Source organism: Lygodium microphyllum, chromosome 18 (genome assembly GCF_053477565.2).
Source record: "Lygodium microphyllum isolate KBCC chromosome 18, Lygodium_microphyllum_v1.1.10, whole genome shotgun sequence".
In the NCBI taxonomy this organism is placed as follows: domain Eukaryota; kingdom Viridiplantae; phylum Streptophyta; class Polypodiopsida; order Schizaeales; family Lygodiaceae; genus Lygodium; species Lygodium microphyllum.
Genome location: NC_141152.1, coordinates 141,158,978 through 141,181,051, shown reverse-complemented (window position 1 = coordinate 141,181,051; position 22,074 = coordinate 141,158,978). Strand labels below are relative to the sequence as shown.

General features: G+C 43.6%; 1 protein-coding gene across 1 annotated transcript; it reads left to right on the top strand.

Moving 5' to 3' along the window:
• The first annotated feature begins 5,201 nt into the window (after positions 1-5,201).
• Positions 5,202-5,675, top strand: LOC148021454 (cysteine protease XCP1-like). Its single transcript, XM_087698261.1, has one exon. The coding sequence runs from the start codon at positions 5,202-5,204 to the stop codon at positions 5,673-5,675; it is 474 nt and encodes a 157-aa protein (XP_087554387.1).
• Positions 5,676-22,074: the final 16,399 nt, after the last annotated feature.

Here is a 22,074-nt window from a genome sequence, read left to right as displayed (position 1 = left end):
TCTGTTCTCACATGGACCAAATCAATGTCACATGCAATCACTTTTTCCCTGATGAAGTGATAGTGTACCTCAATGTGCTTAGTCCTAGCATGATAGACAGGATTACTGGCTAGGAGTACACTACTCATGTTGTCACAATAGAGTGTGACAGGCCTGACTTCCTGCATGCCCAAATCATCAAGAAGCTTCATGAGCCATGCTGCCTCACATGCAGCTAGTGCAGCACCTCTATACTCTGCCTCAGTACTAGAGAGTGCAACTGTAGGTTGCTTCTTACTGCTCCAGCTGACCATACAATAGCAAGGGAAAATGCATACCCACTAGTAGATCTCCTGTCATAGATACTTCCTGCCCAGTCAGCATCTGTATATCCTGTAAGCTCCAAAGGCTTATCATGCTCATAGAATAGACCATAATTTGATGTAGCCTTTACATATCTCAAGATCCTCCTCACTGCATCCAAGTGTGGCTTCATAGGCTTCTGCATGAACTGACTAATCAGTCCAACTGAATAGCTAAGATTCGGTCTAGTAATGGTAAGGTAAATCAGGCTACCCACCATTTGTCTATACATAGTGACATTCTCAATCTCATGTCCAACATTTGCAAGTAGCTTAACATTTTGTTCCAATGGAGTGCTCAATGCTTTGCAATCCAACATACCATACTTGGTTAACATATCCTGTGCATACTGCTTCTGCAACAACCAAGTACCATGAGATGTAGAGATAACCTCAATCCCAAGGAAATACTTTAGATCTCCCAAATCTTTGACCTGAAATTCAGCATGTAACATTTCCTTGATCTCTCCAATTTTTGTGACATCATCACCTGTAATTATTAAGTCATCCACATAGATGACTAATACTACATAACCAGCTCTTGTCTTCTTTGTGAATAAGCTATGATCAGCCTTGCCCATAGTAAAGCCAAGTTTTTGTAAGCATGCACTTATCTTAGCATTCCAAGCTCTAGGTGCTTGCTTCAGCCCATATAATGCTTTCTTCAATCTACACACATATGTAGGAAAATCTGGATGTGTATAGCCCTCGGGCTGATCCATGTATACTTCCTCAACCAAATCACCATTGAGAAAAGCATTCTTCACATCCATCTGATACATACTCCATCCTTTAGATACTGCCAAAGCAATCACTGTCCTCATGGTTGCCATTTTAGCAACAGGACTGAATGTTTCCTCATAATCAAGACCATATTGTTGTGCATACCCTTTTGCCACAAGTCTTGCCTTGTACCTTTCCAATGTGCCATCAGATTTGCATTTCACTTTGTATACCCATTTGCAACCAATAGCCATTTTTCCTTCAGGCAATTCAACCAAATCCCAAGTGTGATTTTCAGCCAATGCTGAATATTCCTCATCCATTGCCTTACACCAATGATCATCCAAAATAGCTTCAGAAAACTTTGTGGGTTCCTTGAAGCTAGTGACTTTTGCCATATATGCATAGTGTCTCACTGTGTAACCACTGTATGTAAGCCTATCCATAGGCTTCCTGACTCTTTCTGATCTCCTCAACTGAGGTGCAGTATGAGACTCTCCTCTCTCATGAGGTGGTATATATCTATGTCTCACACCAGGAGTCACAACTGATGGAATACCAAACTCACTATCCAAGCTGTCAGTACCAGGTGAATCATAACCACAAGTGAGTGGCCCTGTAACATCATCAAGTTTTCCTTTGCCTTTATCCACATCTCTCCCCCTCACTGACATACCCGTGTCAGTGGACAAAGATGCTGAAGTCCTCAATCTACCTGTCCAAGGGCTAACTGATGTAGTAGCATCTTTAGAAGGCCCAGAAATTTCTGCACTTTCATTTGTACCTGCATGTACATAAGGCTCGTGATAGCCATCCTCATCATTCATCACAGTGATCTTCTTCTCATACCATGATTTGAGCTCATCAAATACCACATCTCTTGAGACCAATGTCTCATGAGTAGAAGGATTGTAGCATTTGTACGCTTTCCTATCTTGTGCATACCCAATAAAAATGGCATTTTCTACCTTTGGATCGAGCTTGCTCCTCTTTTCATCTGGAACATGTACATATGCCAAGCATCCAAAAACCTTAAGGTGGCTGATGTCCGGCTTTATCCCATAAAGCCTCTCATAAGGAGTCACCTCATGTATACCTGCTGTTGGTGTATGATTCATGACATACACTGCAGTCATTACAGCCTCTGCCCAATATGCATTTGGTAGGCTTTTCTCATTCAACATGGCTCTAGCCGATTCCATGATCACCCTGTTTTTCCTCTCTGCCACACCATTTTGTTGTGGTGTGTACCTGCATGTCAATTGCCTTTTAATTCCATGAGCTGCCAAGAAGTGATCAAAGTCTTTAGAAACATATTCTCCACCACTATCAGATCTCAAGCATGAGATGTAGCAAGCCAACCATACAACCATGTGTACCTACTATAGTCTCTTAAAATCCTGAAAAACATCCATGACATCACTCTTGTGCTTTAGCACATACAACCATGTGTACCTACTATAGTCATCTATGAATGACACATAGTAATGTGATCCCCCAAGAGATACATTCTGTGAGGGTCCCCATACATCAGAATGTACAAGCTGTAATGGTCTAGTAGTAGTGCTTACATGCCTCATAAATGGAAGCCTTGATTGCTTTCCAAATTGACAAGACTGACATACACGTCCCAATTCCGCATGCTTGAACTTAGGAAGTCCAAGTACAACTTGTTTATGCTGCATATTCTTCAACTTTTGAACATTTACATGTCCAATCCTTTTATGCCATATCTCAATGTCCCTTATTGCAGCATTTTCATGTGAGTACATAGCAGCATTCAATGCTGGAATTTTCGTATCCAATGTAAACATCCCGCCATTTCTTTTGCCTTTAGCAATGAGTTTGCATCCTTGACCATATTCTTCAATGTAACATCCATCTCTATTGAATCTAACTTGTAGATTTTGTTCAGCCATTTGTCCCACAGAAAGCAAGTTTTTGGTTATGGAGGGTACATGTAATACATCATAAAGACTCTTTTTCCTGTCACCATGCATCATCAAGGGAACAGTACCTGTATGCATAATGTCATGTTGCGTATCATCCCTTGTGCAAACATATCCATGAGCACCTTCTACCAATGTGTCAAACCACTCTCCATGAGGAGTCATGTGATTAGATGCCCCTGAGTCTATATACCATACATCATCTGCTTTGTCGTGTACAGGCAACCCTTTCTTCACATGTTGCATTGCAAACAACCTGTCATCCTCTTGCATACCACTAGAAGAAGCATAATTACCATGTTGCTTCCCTCTTGCTCTCTGATAATTTTGCTTTTTGTAGCAATCCTTAGCTACATGCCCGTATTTGCCACAATAATGGCAATCCTTATTTGCATTTGATTGCTGTCCATAACTCATTTGAGGCTGCTGCCAAGTACCTCTTCCTCTAGGTGAATAACCTCCTCTTCCACGAGCATTTGAGGCACCTCTATTTGCTTGAGGCTGCCTATTTTGCCATCCAGTAGCTTGCTGTCCATGGGATGCATATGCATTTCCAGCACCTCTTCCTCGAAAATTTGATCTTCCTCTTCCACCTCTACCCCTTTGATTTGAGTAGAAGACATTGTCCCTATTGTTTTTAGACCCACTAGAACTTGTATTAAGTCCAAGTTTCACTTCTTCATGCAAAAGAAGTGCTACAAGTTCATCAAAGTCAGGCTGCTCCTGACGCACTGAAATGGAAGTATCAAACTGCTTATATTCCTGTCCAAGTCCATGGAGGGTAGTGGCTACCAAATCATCATCCTCAACTTCAGCTCCAATTGATCCTAGTTGTTCTGCAATGGATCTGATCTCACTGACATAGTCCTCAATAGACCTTCCATTCCTGGATATGTGGCTGAATTTTTGCTTCAGTTGTGTCTTTCTTGCATGAGTGACATGCCCATAATTCTTCATCAATAAGTCCCAAGCAGCTTTTGGGGAAGTACAATTTGCAATTTGCATAGCCTTTGTGTCTGACACACATAGTGACAACCAATGCAAGACCTTGCTGGCCTTTTCCAACCAAGTCCTGTGTGCCTTCAACTGATCCTGTGTTGGAGGTCTATCTTCCGGTAGCTTGGGCTCATCTTCAAGACCTGTGACTAGGTCCCAATAGCCTCTTCCAATTAAAAAATTAGACATCCTGAATTTACATAGAACAAAATTAGTATAGTCCAGCTTCTCACCAACTATCTGAGTGATAGTATCCTTCTCTCCTGTGTTTGCCATTTTCAAGGTCTTCAGCTTTGCAAAAAACCAGTAAATTTCAATTCACAACAATGTCATACATATCTAAACATGTGGCAAAGCATTAAATGTAATAGCATTCCAACCAAGTAGCATTGTCTGATAAGTAGACATGTAGGCATATGCAGCATTCAATGACGGACAACAATCTGTAATCAACAGTCTGTAAGTAACCAACTATATATTCTCTATATCCAAGTGAGGTTATTCTCAGCTCAACTAAGCCATAAACCACAGCAGTTATATGTCACAATCTCTGGGAGTTAATACATAACTCAATAGACCCAATATTTGTATGCTTGCTGCAAACTGTTAACAGTCAGCCCCACTGCAAAAAAAACTTGTAATGCAGCCAGTATCTTTCACCAATAACCACTACTGCATTTCAGATGTCTGCTTTATTTCAACTCAATGTGCATACAAGACAGAAAAACCAATTGCTCTACACTTTTTATACCACAATCACCAAGAAGCACCAGTCTATCTAGCACAGCAAAAAAAACCAACATATGCCTTCCTAACCATGTGGTGAGAATCTCAAGGCAACACTGATCTCGTCCTGTGGCTACCCTTTCTGTCCAAGTACACATGACATGGATTTCTTGCTAAAAACGCCACCAACATTCTTCTATTTAGCCTTTCTTCACAGATTTGTGCCACATTATGCAAGCTGACATCTATCCTCCTGTGATTGGAGGCATATGGGTTAGACACCCGCCTGTCTCCTTTGGCTTTGTTTGATACAACACCTAATTATCTCCTCTCGCCTCCTCCTGTCCATCCATGGAGGAAGAAGGGGTAACCATAACCATAGTTTGCTTCCATAACGTCATGTAGGCACAAGGCCCAGCTTGTAGTAAACAAATCACTAGCTCAGCTGGTTGCCCGCCAAACTTCCATGGCTTCTGCTGTAAAATTAGGATGTGTAGTAGTACTTGTGGCACTGTGCGGTGCTGCAGCCCTTATAGAATGGGCTATGGCGGACCACTTGGGATATTCCCCAGAGAACTTAGAGTCTGAGAGCAGACTGCGATCGCTATTCGATGCCTGGAATGCCAAGCATGGGAAGCACTACCCTGCACAGGCTTTCGCAGAGAAGGAGAAGCGGTTTGGGATCTTTAGGCAGAATCTGCACTATATCCACCGTCACAACCAGAAGGGGTCTAATTTTACCCTTGGCCTGAACCGCTTCGCAGATCTGACCAATGAGGAGTTTAAGGCATCAACCTTGTTTGGTGCTAGGCCCGATTTCTTGAGGCAGGCAGGGTTGAGATCCGGCGCAGCTAAGAAGGTCGGAACATGTGATACAACTAGCCTGAACATTGCCTTGGACTGGAGAGACGAAGAGGTTGTCGAAAGCATCAAGGATTAGGGCAGCTGCGGGAGCTGCTGGGCTTTCGCATCTGTGGGATCAATGGAGAGTGCGAATGCCATTACAAATGGGGAGCTGGTGAGCTTGTCAGAGCAGGAACTGGTGAGCTGTGACTCCACTGACTATGGTTGCAACGGTGGCTAGATGGACTATGCCTTTCAGTGGGTGATTGACAATGGCGGCATTGGCTCTGATACCATATTAGAGTTCAGAAGGAAAAGAGATGGAGACAAAGGATCAGGCCCAAGGGTAGCAGACAGCTCCCTTCAGTTCATTCTCTATTCTCATCCACATCCTGTCACACACACACAAAATCAATTGTATGTACAACACACATTCAAAGATCAACTGACCTAGATCTAATCATGGTTAAGTCAGTGTGACTTAACCTTATTTACTAAGGTAAACAACTGACAGAAGACAAAATGAGCTTGAGTCTCAACACCTACTATTCTCTTGAACATAGTAGGTTCTTCTATCTCATCTCCAACATCAGCACTCAGCTTCACATTTTGCTCCAATGGTATTGAAAGAGGCTTACATGTTGTCATACCATACTTGGCATATCCAAGCCATATTGCCTTTGGGATAGCCATATACCATCATCACATTCGATCATGTTAGTACCAAGAAAGTATCTCAGCTCACCCAAATCTTTCATCTCAAACTTCTTCTTCAAGAAGTCCTTAACTTCAGCAATCCCATTGTCACTGCCACCTGTAATAATCAAGTCATCCACATAGATGACTCTGATGACCAAACGTGCATCTCCATTTCTCACATAAAGTGAGTAATTAGCATAAAAAATACAAAATCCAATATTGACAAGATACTCTCCAATCTTGTCAAACCATGCTCTAGGTGCTTGCTTTAGCCCATAGAGAGCCATCTTTAACCTGCACACATATGTGGAATGCTCTAAATCCTCATAACATGCTGGCTGCTCCATATACACTTCTTCTTGCAATTCACCATGCAAGAAGGCATTCTTAACATCCATTTTCTGCAAAATCCAACCTTTGGCTATTTCCAAGGCAATCACACATCTAACAATTGCCATCCTAGCAATTGGACTGAATGTCTCTTCATAATCTATGCCATATGTTTGAGCATAGCCTTTTGCAACCAGCCTAGCCTTATACCTGCTAACTAAACCATCTGCATTATGCTTGACTTTGTACACCCACTTACAACCAATAGCTTTCTTACCCTTAGGTAAGGGTACCAAATCTCAAGTTTTATTGGCTTCTAATGTAGCCATCTCCTCATCCATTGCTACATCCCAATGAGCATGACCAATAACATCCTCAAAACAAGTGGGCTCAACATCCTCAACTAGTTTCACCATATAAGCATAATGGTGAGCTACATAATCTTCAAAACCAAATCTTTTAATAGGGTATCTAATCCTGCTAGACCTGCGTATCATGGTATCACTCAATAGAGCCTTTACATTACTATGAGCTCTCTGTACACCTGGTGTCCTAACTGAAGGAATACCAAGCTCATCATCCAAACTCTATGAACCACTAGAAACTCCATCAAATCCCAAATGATTGGTAGATGCATCATTACCATCCAGCACTTTCTTCTTTCCTTTTTCCTTCCTTGCAACACTTATAGATCCACCTGAAGATTTGGGGCTCCTTAGTCTCCCAGACCAAGGGCTCACTGTAGGTATAGTACTGGATGATGTTTCTGGTCCACTAAGACTCCTTGATTCTTGTTTCTCTTTCTGCACATAGCTTTCATGATCATTATCATCATCTAATACATCACCATCATGTGCATACGAGCTACCCATCTCATCAAAGATAACATCCCTACTCACTCTGAACTCACTTGTGACAGGGTTATAATAGCGATACCCTTTCTTCTCTAAAGAGTATCCAATAAAAATACATTTTTAGCCTTTGTGAAGGGTGCCTTCACTCAACCGCCAAGACCTATGGACTGCTTATTATTTCAAGCATTCCAAGCCGAGCACTAATGGCTATCTCTCACATAGCTGACGCGCCATCCATATCTACGGGTGTAGTGAGCTTACCTCCATGCCGTTCGAGTTACCTCCTCTCTCGTGCACCCCGGTAGCTCCACGATCCAAGTGCAAGATTTAAGCAAGCTCCACCCTCCAAGCTCCATTGCCGCAAGCAAGACAAGAGAAGAGAAGAGAAGAGAAGAAGAGAGGAGAAGATGGAGAGCTTCTCCTCCTCGGTCCCTCACCCTCACACACTCACTCCCTCACACTCTCACACTCCCTCTCTCAAGCACAAGCTCAAGCAAGCAAGAAGAAGAAGAAGAAGAAGTGGAAAGCTACTTTTGGCCACACACAAGAATGAGCTTCTCATTCACTTTTCAACTTTATATACAAAACCCTAAATCCCTTTTGGGCGGTCATCCCCTTTTTCCCTTTTTTACATGGCCAGCCATAGCCTAGGCCCTTTTTCCCATTATCCTTCTATCTTCCTAGCTTCCTTTCCACCGCCCATCTACATTTACAAATTACACGGGTGAGAGCCTGGCGCTCCTTGAATTAAACCATGATGCGCTTGTGCTCTTTTACAAAAGTTTTGACTTGCACTTTTCCTTGTGCGCCTTTCTCCCTTATTTAGGACTCTTCTCCTTGTGCATCTTTGTCTTTCGTTTCTCTTTGCCTTGGCCTTTGTCTTTGTCTTCTGCTTTAGCTTTTCTGGATTTTCCACCTTCGTTCGTTTGAGGGTTAACATTACCCCCCTCCTAGACGAGTGCCAATCCCATGGCACTCACCATCGTAGGTAGCAGGCTGTAGCATGCACCGAAGACGTGGGTGACAAGGATGCTTGTGGTTTCGGTGGAGGAGTGTTGGTGGTGGTGTGGCAGAAGGTCCTGGGGGCCTGTTGGTGGCCAAGGTGGTTGGTGGAAGGTTGTTGGAGTTGATGGTAGGGCTATTCTGTGTTGGGGATTGCATTGATGGCCAGCACAAGTGTTGGTTTGTTGGGAATTTTACACATGACAATTCTTTGCGGGCTTGTCGGATGGTAAGGGATAAGCATTCAGAGTTGGGTGTTGATGAAGAGCGAACGGCACTTTCGTTGGAGTCTTCAACACCTACAATTGAAAACCTCTCATGTGGTCTCTCCCTAAGGATAGTGGTAGTCTTCTCTATTGTGCACAATACATAGTGCAATTAGTTTGGGAGACACGTCGAAAAGTTGAGAGTATTGTCCTACACTTGAGGACCCAAACTATGTATATACTTTGGTGCAGGTATTATGTGAGTGCTTGTGCATACTTAGATATTACTTAGTTAGAAGACTGTCGACCTGGTTCCTTGTATAGCAATGGGTCAGTAAAGCAAGGGGCTAAGTTGATGGAAAAATTTGTCAATGAAGACGAGGAGTACACTTGAAGATTGCTTGAGACATCATTATGGTCTTGTCAAGGAAATGTAGCATAATTAAGCTTCTTGATGTCTTAGATGTTGGTAGCTAGTGGCTACTTGTAGTGCTTGGAACGTATGGTGTACTTTTCCATTGTCTTTCAAGCCTTGCTTACCACTGTTGATTGTAATGGCATTGAGATGGAGTGCAAAAGAATTATGCAAGTGGTTCAGGGTGACAGGTCTAACCATAGGCGAGGCAAGCACCCTAGGTATGTCCTGCCCTTAATGTGCCCTGAACAATTGTGGGGGACATACAAAGGGCTTGGGGATTAGGGACGGAGCCAGCCGACCAAGGTCACTGGACATACGTAATTTGAGGACCCCTAGGTGCGGTGTTGTGATTGTGTGTGCTTTTTTTTCTTTTTTCTTTTTCTTTTTCTTTTTCTTTCTTTCTTTCTTTCTTTTTTTTTCTTTTCGTTTCTTTTCCCTTTTTTTGTTTCTGTTTATTTTTTTATTTTTTTGTGGGAAAAGTGAATACAATCAATGCCATACATTGAGACTGTTAGCCTTTCATTTGGAGTGAGAAATGTTGGGATTCAAAGGCTATGAAGAATTGATATTACAAAGATGATTGTGTTACCAGCCTTGATGCTAGAGGAACTATTGTTGAGATAAAGAGATACACTTGAGATTTTGCAAACCTCTTTGTAACATGTGAGACATCGAACAATTGAGGTAGCACTTGGAGTGAGTTGTGCATGGACAAGGGCAGAGCATCGTGCAAATTGAATCCTGGATGATGAAGAGACGTTCGCCCTTGTTGAGAGCGTGGCTCCTGCCCGAACATGGAGTTTGGCCAAGAAGGAGGAGGTAATCTTTGGCCATGCTCAGTTGGCGATATGTGCTTTTTCTGCAGAGGTGTCCTTGGGTTCTCATCCAGTGGCGTTTTCGTCATGGCTTTTGTTTCTTGGTATTCCTGTCACTTCCTCCATAATGGTTCTTTGTGGGGTTGGTGGTATTGTGGTGACTTGGATATTAAACGCTTCTAGACCTTGACATGTGTCATTCTGCATCCACTTGTCACTTCGTGAGAGTATATGCTTGCTTGTGTTAAGTGCATCGAACCAATGTAATCATGAGAAGACATAATTTTTTAGAATTCTATGATGTTTATTAGGATGCCTATTTCATTGCTTGTTAAGGTCTCATACATTAACAAGAAGTAACAGGAATGTGTACAAGTGGGGATCTTGCCCTTTACTCATCAAAAACAAAAAGTTGTGGCATGATGACTTGCCAAGCTACTTGTATAGCATAGGGGCTTAGTCGATAGGTACTAGGCGGGGTGAGTCCGGTTGGCTAGGCAACTGGGGCGGTGCTAGTGCGGAGCTCCTGTGAGGCTGGGCAGGGAACATGTCGACCGGGACATGAATGGTGTAGTCCCGGGCCGCTACTGTTTCCAGAATGTCTTTAAACAATTCATTAAATTCTTCCCTGTCCCGGGCCACCTTTTCTACCCTTGAGCATCTGGTGCCCAAGCGTACGTTAGGGGTTTGTGCCACTGTCGTTGCCACCTGCTGTGTGTTTCTTTAAGTCTCGACTTTCTTGACTCGAGGATTCTTCGGCCTTCATCCGAGACAGTGTCGTTTAGGGCCTCGCTTCTTGGCATACCTCTTGAGGGTGGGCACATAGCGCTCCGGTGGAGGGGTGCGTACCACATGCTCCCGTCGTCTGTGAAGAGCGTCTTTGCATGCCAGATGTCCATGGTTCTCCATGTGTTCCATCTGGAAGCCTGCCAGATGCAATCCAAGGGTTAGACCTTGATACACGATACAACTGTTCGCATGGAAGGGATTTTAGTGTGGTTTATCAAGCGCATATGAAAAGAAGGGGAGGGGTGAGGCATGCAATGTTTGTCGTAAAGGGATGGCCCCCATGATGATGTTCGTTTTGCCTCCAGCCATTAGTCGATATTGGCTTATGCTAAGCTGTGTGGACTGGTTGTCATGGAGTGGGATAGGGCACATCCTTGGAAGGATAGACCAAAAAGGGAAGAAGGTGTATAGAAAGGGGCTGCACCCTGTCTACACCATCAGTGTTGTTGGTTAAGGCTTCGTATGGCGGTAATGTGGGTTGCATGCCCTTCACTTGGAGGTGGGGATGGTCACACGGCTTTTAAAAGCATGATGAGAGGAGGACTTGAGGAGCTTAGTTTGTTAGACCCAACTTGTCTCCCTGTGCTTGACTATCATTGCTTGTCTGTGTTGACATTGTTTATACACGGTGACACAAAAGGAGCGTGGCACACGCATCTAGTATTCGTGGCAGCTTACTTAATATCGATAGATATTTTGCCACATCGAGTAGCATGGAACCTCATCCAAGTCTATTGGCTATATGTAACTCCTCCTCAGTTGAGAACCTTATCAACCAGAGCATTCTCTTGGCTAGTTCCAGCTAAGTCCATACCCCGAATGGCAATCAGCACTCGAAGGGAAGTTGGTGCCACATAGGTTGGGTCTCTTTGAGACCGCCATTTGGCCAATTGCTCCTCTGAGATTGTCATGATCTAAGCCCCTAGTTCAGCCATTACAATGCAGCTTTCGCATCAACGCTGCTCAAATTGACTCTGGCTTGCTGACAGTCACTTTAGTTGCTCTATGTCTACGAGATTCGGTTGACAGAGCACTTCATTGAATGTGACGGTTAAGCGCAGTTCGTTAGCCTCCTCGTCAGAGATGAGTCGCATGCGTTCATGCAGGAGCCTGTCGTAGTGCTCGTCAAGATGTTCTTGCTCTTCCCAAGATAGAGGAAAGGGCAAGTAATCTCCAAGCTGCTCCTTGGGGATTGTGCCCATGTCCGTAAGGACGTAGACACGTGCGACCACTTTGAGCTTAGCATCCAACTCAATTAAGCATTCAGTGACACTTCTATGTTCAACGAGGGCTTGCTCGGTTGCTATCTCATGCAAAGTTCTAAGAGTTTCCTTTGGCTTTAGCATGGCTGGGGGCTCAAGCCTAGATGAGCAAGATTGGTTAGCGCTAGGATTGCTTATGCTCTTAGGGATTGTGCGTTTTTCCTGAGGTTTTGCTGCTATTTTGTCATGGTTCTTCTCGGATGTGACTGGTATAGATTTGTCACCCTGTTGTGACAGCATTGTATCCACTCTTGATTGGTCAATGTGAGTTCTATTGTCAGTGGATAGAGTGTTGCAAGCAACTGTTGATGGAAATGGTTGCTTTGGTTTTTCAGAGTAGACAGATGTGTCTGAGGGTTCACTGATATTAGGAGAGGCATCAGTGGGCTCATTGGTGGATGGACTCAATGCTTTATTCATCAGCTTTCTAGCACTCTTTGTCCCAATGTTCTTGGGGTCCACAACCACCTACAACTGTTGTTGCTTTCACTGTTTTCTCCTCTTTTTCTTGGTCAGTGTAGGTGCATCTAACGGCTCAAGGCCCTCGACCAGGTCAACCGTTGATGTGCTTGGGGCCTCAGCATTCTCTTTCTCTAGCCTATCCTTATGGGACATAGTCGTGGCCTGGGGAATAGCCTTGCTAGGTTGTGAGGATACAACTGCCTCCCTTTTTGGAGAGTCTAGCTCTTCAGCCAACTCCCTTGTGTTTAACTCCTCCAGCCTAGGCTTTAGGCACTCTGAAAGTGCTGGAGTTGTCGAGGGATTTGGTTGAAATACCTCCTTCACTGGTACGCTACTAAGGACACATTCCGCAAGGGGCATGTCACGGCCAAAGGCTGTGGCTATTGGGGTCCCTGATTGGAAGTAGTGGTGGCTAGCATAGTGGACGGGCTACCATTGGTAGACTACAATGTTAAGTCCTTCGGGCGATCGGAAGTGGTGGTGTCTTTTGTTGCCCTTTGCGCATTCACTTGTGTAGATTGAGCAGCAGCACGAGGCTGCTGCTGTCGTGCTTCCCTTGTCCATTTAGGTGAAGAGGATGTGGGAGATTTGGGACTCCCACGTGGGCTTGGCACTGACTGGAGAATTTTCTCGTGATTGTTAGGTGATTCTATCATTAGCTTTGTTGAGCAATCAGCCTTATCATGTGCAATGTTGTGCATGTGGTGCTTATTATCCTCTTGGAAAGTCAAAGGCTCCTTGGGCACTAGTGGACCTAGTGTACGCTTGACAGTTACCTCTGATATTTGCTTGCTAAGCACGCTAGGCTGAGGATCTACTTTTTGATAGGTCATGTTTGGCTTCTTGATTTCAATCGTGAGGGGCTCAATCACTCCAATATTTTTGGTTCGAGACCTGGACTTTTGTTTAGGTTTCCTCCTATGCCTCTTTGCTTTTGACATAATTTGGGCTTCTGTCAAAGGTGGCTTAGCAAGGGGTTTTGGTACCCAAATCCATCGGTTGCCTGCATAATGCCCTTGAGCCCGAAGCAATGCCTTGGATATCCATCGTGGCGTTGTGTTGGCTCTCCACTGATGCCTCCGTCTATAAGGATTGGACTTCTTTCGTGGTCTTCTACGATATCTGTAAGTCCCAACTCCATCCTTAGCCTTGTCTCCTGACCTTTTTGTTTCAAGCATGGCCTCATTCACTGGTTCTCGTTGTTCGACCTGTGCTTGTATCAACTCTTCCAACAAGTCCTTACCCTCATTTGTAGGCTTGACTGTTATGTCATCACCTTCCTTGCCTTTCCCTTGAGGTTCGATGAGGTCACCCTTGCTAAAGGTGGTGACTATCCTCACACCCGGTAGTGTCAGATGTATCCTTTGTGCTACATAGTCGGCTTCACACTTGGTCGCCCTTTTGAAGGGTCTTCCTAGGAGGGTTTCTTTTCCGTAGCTAGCACTATTTGGAGGAACATGAAATAGGATAGGCAAGCTTTCTGTTTCAATTGTCGCAAGGATTTTGCACTTCCCTATGAGTGCTTGTGGGTGTCCCCCATAAGGGCTAAGAATTGCACTAGTCGGTGTGAGCTCTAATTGGCCTAGTAGGGTCCATGATTCATAGGTCAAGATATTAAAATTTTCTCCTTCATCAATCAGAGCATCGAAAGTATGCTCTCTTTTCGCAGTGAGTTTGACCCTAAGATAAGCAGGTGGTACTATGTCTTCATCTTCCAGGCTTCAGCTTGTAAATTTAAGCCTTTTGATAGATGCCCTCGAGTCCCCACATGCATGACTAGACTTGGATTCTCCACCAATGTCTTGGGTCGTCTGTGTAGTGTTGCTCAAGTACATCTCTCGTTAAGAGGGTCATGTCTAGACATCTTGGCATTTGCAGCTTGCTGATGTTGCATTTCGCTCTGACTAGACATGGTCTGAACACAATGTCTTTGTGTTCTCGTGGTGTGGCCTTTTTGCCCTTGATGTCTAGATTGGCCCATTGATGTTCTAGGGTCTCTGTTTCTATCTGATCGGGTATGGGCTTTTGGTTGCTCTTTTACAAGTGAGGATCCATGCTCGTGTAGAGCCATTACTACACTAGGGTCCAATTTGGAGGACCTATCACGGCACGCGTTTTTCCTCCAACCCTCTTTCTCCTACTCTCTTTCTCTATTTTGACAACAAAAACCCTAATGCCGATTTTCTTTGTTTTTCTTTGTTTTCTCCTACTCTAATGCATCCAAATCACAAAGTAAATACCTACACTACTCCATCTCACAACATAAACCTCAAACAAAACAAGAAACCTACTTGCCAAGGAGATCAAATACCATCTTCAACCCCCTCACTTCCTACCTATCTACCTCAAGCACCGGTTCGGGGAAAACCCTACTCCAATGCTCGATTCAAAGCGTGCAAGTGCTCAAGGCTTGAATCCATTGGTCCCAACGGAACCAAAATGAAGGGTGCCTTCACTCAACCGCCAAGACCCACAGACCGCTTATTGTTTCAAGCGTTCCAAGCCGAGCACTAATGGCTACCTCTCACATAGCCGACACGCCATCCATATCTACGGGTATAGTGAGCTTACCTCCATGCCGTTTGAGTTACCTCCTCTCTCGCGCACCCCGGTAGCTCCACGATCCAAGTGCAAGCTTCAAGCAAGCTCCATCTTCAAGCTCCACCCTCCAAGATCCATTGCCGCGAGAAAGACAAGAGAAGAGAAGAGAAGAGAAGAAGAGAGGAGAAGATGGAGAGCTTCTCCTCCTCGGTCCCTCACCCTCACACACTCACTCCCTCACACTCTCACACTCCCTCTCTCAAGCACAAGCTCAAGCAAGCAAGAAGAAGAAGAAGAAGAAGAAGTGGAGAGCTACTTTTGGCTACACACAAGAATGAGCTTCTCATTCACTTTTCAACTTTATATACAAAACCCTAAATCCCTTTTGGGCGGTCATCCCCTTTTCCCCTTTTTTACATGGCCGGCCATAGCCTAGGCCCTTTTTCCCATTGTCCTTCTATCTTCCTAGCTTCCTTTCCACCACCCATCTACATTTACAAATTGCACGGGTGAGACCCCGGCGCTCCTTGAATTAAACCATGATGTGCTTGTGCTCTTTTACAAAAGTTTTGACTTGCGCTTTTCCTTGTGCACCTTTCTCCCTTATTTAGGACTCTTCTCCTTGTGCGTCTTTGTCTTCCTTTTCTCTTTGCCTTAGCCTTTGTCTTTGTCTTCTGCTTTAGCTTTTCTAGATTTTCCACCTTCGTTCGTTTAAGGGTTAACACTTTGGATCAAGCTTCTTCCGTAGCTCATCTGGCACATGAACATACGCAACACGTCCAAATACATTCAAGTGCGATACATCGGGCTTCTTGCCTATAAAGCATTCTTCAAGAGTCATTCCATGAACTATAGCTGTGTGAGACTTGCTCATAATGTAGACAGTAGTATGGATAGTCTCAGATCAAAAATATTTGGGCATATTGTTTTCATCCATTAATGCCCATGCAACTTCTGTCATATGCCTATTTTTTCTTTATGCAACCCCATTTTGCTGTGGGGTATACTTGCAAGTAAATTTCCTCTTTATCCCATGGGTCCTCAAGAAGCTACTAAACTCATTAGAGAGGTTCTCTCCCCCTCCATCTGATCTTGAGCACTTCATTTTCAAGCATGTTTTTGTTGCAACAACTGCCTTGAAAGATTTGAAGTGCTCAAATACATCACTCTTTTCCTTCATAAATATACCCATAGCTTCCTTGAACAATCATCAATAAATGTGACAAAGTATTTGCTACCACCAAGAGATACATTTTTTGTAGGCCCCCAAACATCTGTATGCACTACATCAAGTATATTTCCGCTCACTTCTCTATCATGCGAGAAGGGTTGTCTCACCTGCTTACCAAACTGGCATGCTTCACAGACTTTATGAAATTCTGGAACTCTAAAAGAATGCAAACATGTAACCAATCCTCTCGACTGCATTAATTTCAGCCTTTGCATATTTGCATGTCCAATACGTTTATGCCATATTTCAATGTCTACAATCACTCCTTTTCATTTAGCATATATAGTAGCATCCATTGCAGGAATTCCGGCATCTAAAGTGAATATGCAGCCAACTCTTCTTCCTTTTGCAACCAACCTACACTTATCATTAAAGTCTTCTACAAATTAACATATTGCATTGAATCGAACCTGCAACCCTTGCTCTACCATTTGGCCAACAGACAACACTAGATTCTTTGTGATTGATGGCACATGTAATATATCTGTCAGACTCTTTGTCTGGTCATCATACAAGGACAAGGAAACCCTTCCAATGTGTGAAATTGGGTGGCATGATTCATCACCCATCTACACATAACCTAGATTTTGTAAGTCTTGCATCTCTCCAAACCATTCAACATGATTGGTCATATGGTTAGATGCACCTGAATTGACATACCATAAAGGGCTTATATGCAGAATATACACTTCTCTGCTCACATACCAAATCTCACAGCAATCTGAGATTTTCACTCTACCCTGCTTCCGGTGCCTCCACAGGCACTATTCAAGAGAGAGAGTGGAAGAATGGGAGAGCTTCTTACCCGTTGAACCTTGCTTCTTCTCCTTCACTTCAGCCTTCAAAATCAGCCTCTCTTAGTGGCGCGGCTCTGATACCATGTCAAGAATCGTATGGTGGGGGGACTTGCTTGAGCTGCTGCGCTAAATACACATTGTATACACAAGAGGAAGCTCACTCAAGAACACAAGAAGAGAGATGGAGGCCAAAACGTTTTTTTGTTGATTTCTTCTTCTTATTCCACTCACTATACAATATACACAAAGTATAGATAAGATATAATGTAAAGGAAAGTGGCCTATTAATGTTGAGATATCGAGCTCCACTCGTGATACGCCAGGGTGACCGTTGTGTATTTATGTCACCGACGTGTCGGTTGCAGATGCGGTTGGTACACCGCCCATGAATAATAGCTACATGATAGCTATCCTTATCTATTCTAGTTCGTGGCTCAGTTAGTATGCCACCTTAGTTAGTTGAGTTTGGTTTGAGACCCATATAGAGGGTTCTTCTATTTTCTTTGTACTAGAGTTCTTTTGGCTTACACAACTAAGAAGAGGAAAACTGTTTTCAGCCTCCACCCTTGTGTGTCTTCCCCCATTGTGCAAGCAAGAAAGCTTCAAGCGAGACTCCTTCCTTCTCTCCCACAATCTTGACATGGTATCAGAGCCTTGTTCGTGGTAAGGAGCTCAAGAAAGCAAGCCAAGCTCGCGGTGGTCTGGTAAGAGGAGCAGTGTTGCTTTCATTTTCTGTTTTGGGAGCAGATCTCTGCAGGTAGCACAGCCGGAAATTGCAGGAGTGCATTGTCTCAGGTTGAGACGCCCTTCGCGGTGAAGCAAGAGGGCAGTATATGCTGCGGGGGAGGGCTTTAGCCCTTGGCGACCTTGTTTTTTTGATTTGAGGCCATTTCGGGGCCTGTTTTGGAGGCGGAAGTTTTCTGCACGCACTCAGGAAACGTCCCAGTTTTATGCTATGCAGCCACTGTTCTACAGGTCGGTGAAAAGTTACTGTAGAAATTGCATCGTATGCTTGTGCGCAGAGACATTGGGAGTTTCAGAATCATCCTTGGTTCCTGTTTATGCAAAATCGTCACTAGGAAGTGACTGTGTGGTCAAATACCACTTTCGCCAGTTTTGCAGATTTGCCCTTGTGAGGCTGAAGCTGTGGTTTTTGCAGTGACAGAATTTTTTGCAGTCTTCTGTAATGGCATCTGATTCTCTTTCACAGATTGTCACTGAAAAGCTTGACAAGAACAACTTCCAGGCATGGAAGTTTAGAATGACGAATTTCCTTATGGGAAAAGGATATTGGGAATTTGTTGCAGGAAATGAAGAAGAACCAGTTCTTCCTGATGTTCCCAATCAACAACAAATGCAGGCATTTAAAGCATGGCATGAGAGAGCCAGGAAAGTTATGTACTGGTTGTCTATCAGTATTTCAGACTCTATGATTGTGCATATTCAGGATGCAAGTACGCCAAAGGAGGCATGGGATACTCTGTCAAAGATGTATAGCACAAATACACAAGCCAGGAAAATGCAGCTCAAGCAAGAGTTGCACAATGTGCAAAGAGAAAATATGAGCATCAATGACTACCACATGAAGGTGAAGAAGATTGCAGATGCACTTGCTTCCATTGGGTCGCCAGTGGAAGATGATGATTTAGTTTCTGTGACCTTGAATGGTCTAGGAAAGGATTATGCACAGTTTCGGACATCCATTTCAGTTCGTGAAAGATTTCCTGATTTTGAGGAGTTGATTGCTCTTCTAATTTCTGAGGAGCAGAGAAATGGTGGTGCATCTTCTTCAGGAGGAACTTCAAAAGAAGCTGTCTTCTACTCAAATGCTGGAAGAGGTAGAGGCAGAGGTAGAGGAGGCCGATTTGGAGGCCGTGGCAGAAATCAGAATATGCAGCAAACTCAAGAAAACCAGTCCTATGGAGGAGGACGTGGTAACTCTAGAGGCAGGGGGAGCCAAAGAGGTCGTGGTGGATGGCAAAGAGGCCAAAATGCAAACAGTAATGTTGAATGCTACTACTGTGGTAAAATGGGTCATATGGCTAAAGACTGCTATAAAAAGCAGAATGACATCATGAATGGAAAACTGCAACAAGGGAATTATGCATCTTCTAGTAGACAGGGTGATGACAGAAATGAGCATTTGTTCATGGTGCAGCACATGAACAATTCTATGACAAGTGCAGAAGAAAGCAATGATGTATGGTATGTTGACTCAGGTGCATCAAACCACATGACAGGTCATGCAGAATGGATGGAGGATGCAAAGAAAATGGAAAAACCAGGATTTGTGGAGACTGGTGATGATACTGCACATCCTATTGTGCAGATTGGAAAAATTCCCTTGTCTATGCAGGGTGGGAAAAAGAAATACATGTCCGATGTATTTCATGTCCCGAATATCACCAAGAATCTGGTTTCAGTTGGTCAAATGGTTGAACAGGGCTTGCAGGTCAGATTTAATCCTCATGGATGCTTTGTTGAGGATATGAAAAATAAAGGTCGCTTGATAGCAAAAGGAAAGAAGAATGGCAGAATGTTTACATTGGATGCAGATATGCCTGAATTGAGTGCAGCAATGTTTGCACATGGGACCGGTGTAGTTGCAGATATTGATATCTGGCATAAACGCATTGGTCATGTTAATGTACAGCGACTTAAATCAATGCAGGCCCAAAACATTGTTGCAGGATTGCCTAAGTTCAAGGTTGCAGAAATGCATAAGGTATGTGAAGCCTGTCAGTTTGGAAAACAGGCAAGGAAACCATTTCCTAGACATGTTCAAGAGAGTAAGAAGCCATTGGAATTAATCCACTCTGATGTGTGGACTACTAAAGCTGCATCTCTTGGAGGCTGTCATTATTTTGTCAGTTTTATTGATGACTATAGCAGAAAAGTTTGGGTGTATTTTATGAAAAAGAAAAGTGAAGTTTTTGGGCATTTCAAAACTCTTAAAGCTATGGTTGAAAAAGAAACAGGTTTGCATATAAAATGCCTAAGGTCAGATGGAGGGGGAGAGTACCTCTCAAATGAGTTTGCAAGGTTCCTGCAGGAGCATGGCATAAAGCAGCAATATTCATGCAGTCATACCCCACAACAAAATGGAATTGCAGAAAGGAAAAACAGGCATATTGGAGAGGTATCTCGTGCCATGCTCAATGAAAAAGACTTGCCAGTTTTTTATTGGGCTGAAGCAGTTGCTACAGCAGTCTACATAATGAACAGGACTCCCACTGCAGCAATACATGGAATGACTCCAGAGGAGAGGTATACTGGTAGGAAACCAGATATTTCTCATTTGAAAATTTTTGGTTGCATTGCCTATGTACATGTGCCAGATGAGTTGAGATCCAAGTTGGATCCAAAAGCTGAGAAGTGCATCTTTATTGGTTACTCTCTGCAGCAAAAAGGGTATAGATGCTATAACCCTTCTACTCGTAAGTTTACAGTGAGCAGAGATGTTGTTTTTGATGAGATGAGTAGCTGGTATAAACCAGTAAATGTGATTGATGATGTAGATGCACAAAATGGTAATGCTGCACAGAATTCACAGCAGCAGTCACAAAATATTAGTGGACCTGGAGCGTCCTCTAGCAGTGGTTCACATTCTTCGCCATGGACAGGCAGATTGAGATCAGGAGAATCTTCTCAAAGTAATGCAGATAGTGGTATGCAGGTATCACGAAAAGGAAAAGAGAAGGTTGATCAGCCCATGTTTGATGTGAATGCAGGTCACTCTTATGTGGATGGTGAATCCAGTGGCTCAGAACAGAGCATTGATGATGAGTTGGGTATTCCTTCTATTGTTACACCTGGAGTAAGGAAGACCAGGGATGTTTTGAGAGCACCTGGGAGTGAACCCACTTTGCGCAGGTCTACCAGAGTTAGGTATCCTGTGGATAGGCTGAAATATGATGGATTTACAGCCATTCACTATGCATATATGGTCAAGGTGATACAGGAACCAGAACCCACTTCTTTTGAGCAAGCCATGGGAAAAGAAAAATGGGAGAAAGCCATGGATGAAGAAATGGATGCCTTGGAAGCAAATGCTACATGGGAATTGATACCTTTGCCTAAAGGTAAAAATGCAATTGGCTGTAAGTGGGTTTATAAGGTGAAGCACAATGCAGATGGTTCTGTGAACAGATACAAGGCAAGATTAGTAGTCAAGGGGTATGCACAAACATATGGTATTGACTATGAAGAAACATTCAGTCCGGTTGCAAGGATGGCAACCGTAAGAGCAGTCATTGCTATGGCTGCATCAAAGGGATGGTCTTTACATCAGATGGATGTAAAGAATGCCTTCTTGCATGGTGATTTGCAAGAAGAGGTCTATATGGAGCAGCCACCAGGTTATGTGAATGCTGTTCATCCTGAGTTTGTTTGCAGGTTGAAGAAAGCCTTGTATGGCTTGAAGCAAGCACCTAGAGCATGGTCTGACAAGATAGGACAGTATCTTGTCACTATTGGCTTTCAGATTTCCAAGGCAGATTTCTCACTTTATGTGAGAAAAACAGAGAAAGGTATTATGCTACTTGTCATTTATGTTGATGATTTGATTATGACAGGTGATAGTGATGAAGATATCCTTCATGTGAAAATGCTATTGAAGCAGAAGTTTGAGATGAAGGATTTGGGAGAGCTGCGTTATTTCTTGGGCATTGAGGTGATTAGATCACCAAGTGGGATACATCTCTTGCAGAGGCAGTATGGATTGGACATGCTGTCCAAATATGGGATGACAGGCTGTAAGCCTATTTCAGTTCCTTTGGAGCAGAATGTGAAGCTGAGCACAGATGCAGGTGAGCTTCTAGAAGACCCTACTATGTACAGACGCATAGTAGGAAGTTTGATTTATATGACTATTACCAGGCCAGATTTGAGCTATGCTGTTGGATTGGTAAGTCAGTTTATGCAGGCTCCAAGGAAACCACATTTGGATGCAGCTAGACGCATACTCAGGTATGTGAAGTCCACATTGCAGTATGGACTATTTTATGAGACTGGGGTTCAGATACAGTTGCATGGATACACTGATGCTGATTGGGCTGGTAGTATTTCTGATAGACGATCTACCAGTGGAT

Coding starts and splice junctions, on each gene's coding strand:
- LOC148021454 (XM_087698261.1), top strand. CDS start 5,202: ATGGCTTCTGCTGTAAAATTAGGATGTGTAGTAGTACTTGTGGCACTG.